Raw genomic sequence first — 8,420 nt, 5'->3', positions numbered from 1 at the left:
TCTATGGAAGATGTTTTTTTTTTTTTACACATGTTCCAATTAACTTGTGATCTCTCCCTATGAATGAGACCTTGTTTAGACTGTGAGAGGAAAGAGAGTTTTGAGTCCTATGCTGGCAGTTTTAAATGTGAACGAGGTATATTCTTCACAGAGCCGAAAAGACGTGAACTCCGCCGGCAACCGAACCCGGAACCTCTTTGTAAGCGCTTCGTCACGAGTTCTATTCCGCCTCAGGCGAACTTTTTCATAAACAAGGTTCTCGGAACAGCTGGGTCTTTCCTCTCCTGTCCTAGGTCGCGGATCCCCGGCCGGGGCGAACTTTATCCTAAACAGATGTAGTTCTCGGAACGGCTGGCTTTCTCCTATACTGACCTTCTCTTCGATTTCGGGACCATGAGACCTCCGTTGTTTCAGTTCCTTCCATTAAAATCTCTGGATGTCAATTTATTATCTTCATATTCATAGTTTGTGCCTTGATAGTAGGTATCTATTAAACTATCTACGCTAAATAGAATAGAACAGTGGTTCTCAAACTTTTTTTGGCCGCGGAGCACCAAGCAACTGCTGTAAACTCTACGGAGCACCCCGCCCCCCAACCCTTTAGGAATTTTTAAAAATAGAGAAAAAAAATAATAGAAAACACACTTGATGTTATAATAAAATTTAAAAAATGTTGGAATTTATTTTAAATGCGGTAAGAAAAATGAAACTATGCGGAGTACCTGGAAGCTCTTCGCGGAGCACCTGAAAACTCTCCGCGGAGCACAGTTTGAGAACCACTGGAATAGAAATTAGGGTTGCGTCTCAAGGTGATGGTAATGTATTATTTGTTCAAGAGGAGACAGATGATGATGAGTATGAGCTTATTGGACGTCTCTTTTTTTAACCCTTTCCTGATTGGACGAGCTTCTTGTAAACCAATATTCTTCAGATGATGGTACATTACTATCACCTTGAGTCCGAACGAAACCCTAACCTCAAAATAATAGTAACCAGTACTCACTCTCTTGTAGATGATTTTCAAAAGGCGATTTAAGCTGTGTGTAAAGATAGTAGACAGCCATCGATCGATGTCAACTGGCTCGACAACATAGAATCACCTCGTCGATCGTCGATCGACGACTATGTTTGGACACAGCTTTAGAAGTACTTTAGGGGTCCCTTTTGTTTGTCTCAAATCGCCAAATTCCAGCTTGATAAGATTTCAAGTACCCATAGCACAAATTGGGTTAACAATCTTGGACCCAAAGTTGCCACGACCGTAGCTGGGTTAATTCTCTTGACTGAAAAAAAAAAAGAGTTGACTGTTGTTGGTTTTAATGACTGTTCCCATATCTTTTCTGGTTTTAATTGTTTCATCTTCAACATATTTGTTTTCGTATAATTCTTCCTCCTCCTCCTCTTGCTCTTCTTCTTGGTCTTCTTCTTCTTCTTCTTCTTCTTTTTCTCCTTGATGAGCTTTGAGAGTTCAAAAAACATTCTTCTTCTTCTTCTTCTTCTTCTTCTTCTTCTTCTTCTTCTTCTTCTTCTTCTTCTTCTTCTTCTTTTTCTCCTTGATGAGCTTTGAGAGCTCAAAAAACATCTTCAACTTTGAATGACTGATGGCTTTGACATGTCTTCAAACCGACATGTATGCTTCTTTTTCTTATTCGTTCTCTCTCTATCTCTCTCTCTCTCTCTCTAGCTCTTCTCTCTCTCTTTGTGGCGCTCGGAGGTACCGCCAAAATTTAGAGTTTTTAAGGCAATATTATGGAAGTTCCTAAACTTTTGTGCATGGTTATTATAATCAGGATGGATCAATTTGTTTGTAGTTCATCAGTATTCTTACTCGCAGACTTTCTCATATCGTAGACTTTTCTGTATTTCCTTTTGAATAAAACACACTCCTCTATAAAAACAGTGAAAAGAACAAGACATTATGAACACATTACATATCCGCTTAGACAAGATTATGTGATCAAATTCTCAAATAAATGAGGATAAAATTCCATACCTCGGCTGGGATCGAACCCACGCCCTCCTGATTACCAGGCGATTACCAGGCGATTATTATAATCAGGATGGATCAATTTGTTTGTAGTTCATCAGTATTCTTACTCGCAGACTTTCTTATATCGTAGACTTTTCTGTATTTCCTTTTGAATAAAACACACTCCTCTATAAAAACAGTGAAAAGAACAAGACATTATGAACACATTACATATCCGCTTAGACAAGACTCTACATCAGGAAAAAGAAAAGCCCATTTTCCACGAGAAAGAATGAGGAAACATTAAAACCATCGCCTAGAATCACACAAGCTCGTAAACACCAACACACCCGTAGGAAGCGGGGGAAAATCGTACTCATAAAAACCACTCCTCTGTAAAAACAGTGAAAAGAACAAGACATTATGAACACATTACATATCCGGTTAGACAAAAGGGAAATCAAATCAAGACCCAGAAATGGATGGAAATATTGGAGAGTAAAAATCAAAAGGTAAATATAAAATCCAAGCATTGAAATTTTAGATTAAAAAGGGGTTTATTTAGTCCCATTTGCCCTGGGCCTAGGCTCCTCAAGGGGCTCCCAGAACTAGCAGTAAAAAAAAGGTAAGTAGGTACTTAGTATTCTTGTTGGTAAAAAGGAGGGACCCTTTGTTGGAGTTAGATGCAGGGGCCAGTTGGACTCTTAATAGCCCTGCAGATTCATCCTTAACATATGAGTAGTGCGTAGGTACAGTGTTCTCCAAGATAAATGTAGATTCAAGTGTTTGCTAATCTCTGAGAACATGCAGAACCTGATAGGACCTTTTGTTTGTTCCATAATATATTGATAGATTCTGACGGGACTTTGTGAAGATTCATCTTGAAAAGAAGAACACAAATAGCTTTTACTCCTCACAGCTGTGAAGAGTAAAAGCTATTTGCAACTGTGAAGAGTAAAAGCTATTTGTTTTCTTCTGTTCCATAATAATTAGGGTAGGTGATAATCTGGGATATTATGTACTGCTTACTGCTGGCTATTTTGGGGTGCACTCAGCCTTGTGAGGACAACTGAAAGTCTGGTTAAAATGAATTGTTTCCAAAAATAAAGGCTCCTCACATACCTAGGTAAATAAAATAAAAAATAAATAGATTAATAAAGTCCTAGAACTAATATTATCCTAGGTACATTCTAAAAATAATATTAGTTTAAAAATAATAAATAGATTAATAAAGTCCTAAAACTACTTAATATTATTTTTAGAATGTACCTAGGATAATTTTTGAAATACTTCTGATTAGAACTGTAGGTAACTACATATATTATTAGTTCTATGACAATACCTAGTTAGGTAATATATATGTCTTAGGTACCTAGGTAATATGTTGCCAACCTACAAGGGGTGATAACTTGGTAAGATAAACATACCAAAGTAAGATGATAATGATGATGGAGTCTCTAGTCTCTATAAGGACAATAAAATTATATCAGCTATGTCCTTGCAGGCAGTGTCCTAGAGCAGAATCCATTCAAAACAATACCATATAAGGTACCTCCTCCTTAGTCAAAGATCCAATACAAGGAATGATGATAGTATAAAACCTACCTTGTGTACTGGGTTTTGAGTTTGACCAAAAAAGGCCTGAATACCTGATGGTGCCAATTTATAAACTCTATTAAGTTCTAATTGATAAGTACCTACCTACTTAAGTAGAATGGACTCTTGAGCGGAATATAACCACTAGGCGAGGTTAACTCCGGAGGCGTTCTCTACCACCTAACCCTTCGAGCTCCATTATTATGTGGTCAAATTATCAATGCCTCGGCTGGGATTGAACTCACGCCCTCCTGTTTACCAGGCGAGCGTCTTGGCCAGTACGCCACGCCACCGAGGAAAATAAAACACTTCTTAATGGGAAATTATTAACTTAACTATTATGCCTATCTGCCCATGATGACGTTTTTCGTATTTCCTCTCAGTATGATATCATCTCTAATAATATTACTATCAAAACATACATTGGTATGATAAATAGGTACATAGGTACATTACCTAGATGCTAGATGTGATCCAGAGGTCATGGGTCAAAACTTCAAAAGATCATGGAGAACCTGTATTTATACAGGTTGTACAAAACGAACCCTACCAAACATAAAAGAGCGATTTATGGGGTTATTATTATAATCACGCCGCCAATTTCTTATAGCCAAGGCCACAATCGGAGCTTGTCAGCCTAATTAGCTTGGAGGGTAGCGCGTCTGACTTGTAAGCGCTAGGTTGCGGGTTCCAGTCCCGCCCTGGGGGAACTTTATCCTAAACAGATAAGGTTCGTTCTCAGAACGGCTGGTCCAAAGTAAGATGATAATGATGATGGAGTCTCTAGTCTCTATAAGGACAATAAAATTATATCAGCTATGTCCTTGCAGGCAGTGTCCTAGAGCAGAATCCATTCAAAACAATACCATATAAGGTACCTCCTCCTTAGTCAAAGATCCAATACAAGGAATGATGATAGTATAAAACCTACCTTGTGTACTGGGTTTTGAGTTTGACCAAAAAAGGCCTGAATACCTGACGGTGCCAATTTATAAACTCTATTAAGTTCTAATTGATAAGTACCTACCTAAGTAGTTTTTTTTTTCTTTAGTTCCTTTTGATAGAGAGAACTGTACATATTTACTCTGGTCTTATTGTAAGGAATTATGAAATTGAAGAGAGAGAAGGACAGGATAGGAGAAAGCCAGCTGTTCCGAGAACAAACCTCATCTCTTTTCAATAGTCTGCCCCAGGTGGGTATCGAACCCATGACTTGGTGCTTAAAACGCAGTTGTGCTATATTCCAAGCTAATTAGGCTGGATGAGTAAAGGATTCAAGACTTATTCTGGGTCATGAGAGTTCCTTTTGATAGAGAGAACTGTACATATTTACTCTGGTCTTATTGTTAGGAATTATGAAATTGAAGAGAGAGAAGGACAGGATAGGAGAAAGCCAGCTGTTCTGAGAACAAACGTCATCAATAGTCTGCCCCAGGTGGGTATCAAACCCATGACTTGGTGCTTAAAACGCAGTTGTGCTATGTTCCAAGCTAATTAGGCTGAATGAGTAAAGGATTCAAGACTTATTCTGGGTCATGAGGTACATATAAATATTACTAATCAGGTTTTAATTAAGTACCTCACCATAACAGAGCCTCATGTATGTATGACTGTATGAGGCACCATATGGTGACTCATAGGGAACTACGTAGCTTGTCATCAGACAATCGACTACATAGGTATACAAGTACATTACCACTCAACAATATGAATGAGACCAGAGTTATTTTTGACCTTCTATGGAAGATGTTTTTTTTTTTTTTACACATGTTCCAATTAACTTGTGATCTCTCCCTATGAATGAGACCTTGTTTAGACTGTGAGAGGAAAGAGAGTTTCGAGTCCTATGCTGGCAGTTTTAAATGTGAACGAGGTATATTCTTCACAGAGCCGAAAAGACGTGAACTCCGCCGGCAACCGAACCCGGAACCTCTTTGTAAGCGCTTTGTCACGAGTTCGATTCCGCCTCAGGCGAACTTTTTAATAGACATAAGGTTCCCGGAACGGCTAGGTCTTTCCTCTCCTGTCCTAGGTCGCGGATTCCCGGCCGGGGCGTACTTTATCCTAAACAGATGTAGTTCTCGGAACGGCTGGCTTTCTCCTATCCTGTCCTCTTCGATTTCGGGACCATGAGACCTCCGTTGTTACGTTCCTTCCATTAAAATCTCTGGATGTCAATTTATTATCTTCATATTCAAGTTTGTGCCTTGATAGTAGGTATCTATTTAACTATCTACGCTAAATAGAATAGAAGAAGTAGATATATGTTGTGATAAGCATATTCGTATCGTTATCGCACTAGGTTCTGTAACCTTGACAAGCCTATCTCCATTGAACCACATTTATAGGGAGCCTGAGGTGATGGCACGTTGAATGCTGATGTTATAATAAAATTTAAAAAATGTTGGAATTTATTTTAAATGCGGTAAGAAAAATGAAACTATGCGGAGTACCTGGAAGCTCTTCTCGGAGCACCTGAAAACTCTCCGCGGAGCACAGTTTGAGAACCACTGGAATAGAAGAAGTAGATATATGTTGTGATAAGCATATTCGTATATCGTTATCGCACTAGGTTCTGTAACCTTGACAAGCCTATCTCCATTGAACCACATTGATAGGGAGCCTGAGGTGATGGCACGTTGAATGCACCATTTCCCAATGGATCATTGAAGTTAAGCAACGTTGAGCGTGGTTAGTATCCGAATAGGTATCGGGACGATTGGTGACCGTCTGGCGTGCTGCTGGGTTTTTCCGATCAAACTCAGGCTGGGTGAGGTGAATTTACCCTCCATTTGATGACAAGCTACTTGCCTACTCATACTCACATTAACCTCAACTAGCCTGAGTGGGCCGAAAAAGCCAGCAGTAAGCGATTGCACAGATGTTCATGTTCACCCATCCGGGTGGTCCGGATACTAACCACGTGCAACGTTGTTTAACTTTAGTGATCTATTGTTGAATGCTCCATTTCCCAATGGATCATTGAAGTTAAGCAACGTTGAGCGTGGTTAGTATCCGGAAGGGTGACCATCTGGACAATCGCATGCTGCTGGGTTTTCCCTACCCCACTCAGGCTGGGTTAGGTTGATGTGAGTAGGCGGGTAGCTTGTCCCCGAATGGAGGGTAAATTATTAACCTCAGCCAGCCTGAGTGGGGCTGGGAAAAGCCAGCAGCAAGCGATTGCACAGATGTTCACCCATCCAGATTCTAACCACGCGCAATGTTGCTTGACTTTAGTGATCTTTTGGGAATTGATGTATAATATTAATAGTGCTTATTTATACCACCTTTCTTAGCCAACCTCAGTGGTATACTCGTAATAGTAGTAGTGCTTATTTATACTGCTCGCATAGGACTGAAAAGTCCCTTTACTCCAGCAGTAGGCTACTACTATTATTGTGGTCAAATTCTCAAATTATATGAGGATAAAATTCCATACCTCGGCTGGGATTGAACCCACGCCCTCCTGTTTACCAGGCGAGCGCCTTGACCACTACACCACCGAGGCAGGTGTGTACATCATTCAACATTCAACGTGCTGTCTCCACTGGCTTCGGTTTTTTATGTACTTATCCTGAGAGTACCTACAATACCTACATACTTACATTAGGAAAATATTGGTGTTGCTTATTTGTTAGGTTTATATTAGACCTCCTATGTATGAACATTATTTCTTTTTATGTATTTTATGTACTTATCCTGTGAGTACCTACATACTTACATTAGGAAAATATTGGTGTTGATTATTTGTTAAGGTTTATATTAGACATCCTATGTATGAACATTATTTGTTACCGTTTAAATTTTGGAGGAGGTTTGGAGAGGGACCGGATGGATACCGAACCATAAATTTGAGTTGCTTTTTTTTCTTAGACATTATTTCTTACCGTTTATATTTTGGAGGAGGTTTGGAGGGGGACCGGATGGATACCGAACCATAAATTGGAGTTGCTTTTTTTTTTACTATTTTACTGCCGTTTTTATTTCATATCAATGAAACAAGTGCTACATTAGACTCATGTGGTCTGTGTTGTAGCATACAGTTACAATGTTGTGTTTGTTGAATTTCAGGGTCACAAATTGGCACACGATCTGGGCGCTGGCTCTCCGTGTCTACAATGCAAAGACAACTGTCCTGGACTAGACCTTCACTTCTGGAGGTAAGTACTGTCGGACCCTAAAATATCCAGTATTTCAGTAAATCTAGATATAATAATAGAAAGTAAAAAAGAGTTTTGATAGAGGGAACTGACATTATTTCTTACCGTTTATATTTTGGAGGAGGTTTGGAGGGGGACCGGATGGATACCGAACCATAAATTGGAGTTGCTTTTTTTTTACTATTTTACTGCCGTTTTTATTTCATATCAATGAAACAAGTGCTACATTAGACTCATGTGGTCTGTGTTGTAGCATACAGTTACAATGTTGTGTTTGTTGAATTTCAGGGTCACAAATTGGCACACGATCTGGGCGCTGGCTCTCCGTGTCTACAATGCAAAGACAACTGTCCTGGACTAGACCTTCACTTCTGGAGGTAAGTACTGTCGGACCCTAAAATATCCAGTATTTCAGTAAATCTAGATATAATAATAGAAAGTAAAAAAGAGTTTTGATAGAGGGAACTGAAAAAAAAATATATATATTTCTTATCCCTTTAACCTGCAATTATTCTAAACGAGATTTTTTTTTTTTTTTACTTTTTAAATTTGGTGGATTTCACCAACCTTCTTTCCACCCTCAAACAGCCCTGTTAGGCCAATACAAATTAAATGGAACTTAACTGGCTTAACGGGAGTTCTAATGACTGAATAAATATTGTTGAAATCCAACACTCTAATAACTGAGGTCTTAT

At 39.1% G+C, this 8,420-nt stretch overlaps 1 protein-coding gene across 2 annotated transcripts in view; it reads left to right on the top strand.

Moving 5' to 3' along the window:
• The window catches only part of LOC108254285 (testin-like), an 18,564-nt gene extending 10,785 nt beyond the window's left edge, over window positions 1-7,779 (top strand). The window contains exons 3-4 of one of the 2 annotated variants that reach the window (XM_026832996.1): window positions 2,429-2,481; window positions 7,637-7,779. In XM_026832996.1, the coding sequence (XP_026688797.1) occupies window positions 2,429-2,481; window positions 7,637-7,729 (146 nt within the window). In that variant the 3' untranslated portion in view covers window positions 7,730-7,779. The remainder of the gene's footprint in view (window positions 1-2,428; window positions 2,482-7,636) is intronic. The other variant, XM_026832992.1, reaches the window with a different exon arrangement.
• The last annotated feature ends 641 nt before the right edge of the window (window positions 7,780-8,420 follow it).

The sequence above is a fragment of the Diaphorina citri genome, unplaced genomic scaffold (assembly GCF_000475195.1).
Source record: "Diaphorina citri unplaced genomic scaffold, Diaci psyllid genome assembly version 1.1 scaffold83, whole genome shotgun sequence".
In the NCBI taxonomy this organism is placed as follows: Eukaryota; Metazoa; Arthropoda; class Insecta; order Hemiptera; family Psyllidae; genus Diaphorina; species Diaphorina citri.
The sequence above is the reverse complement of the archived record's forward strand: the minus strand, read 5'-3'. Positions and strand labels throughout refer to the sequence as shown.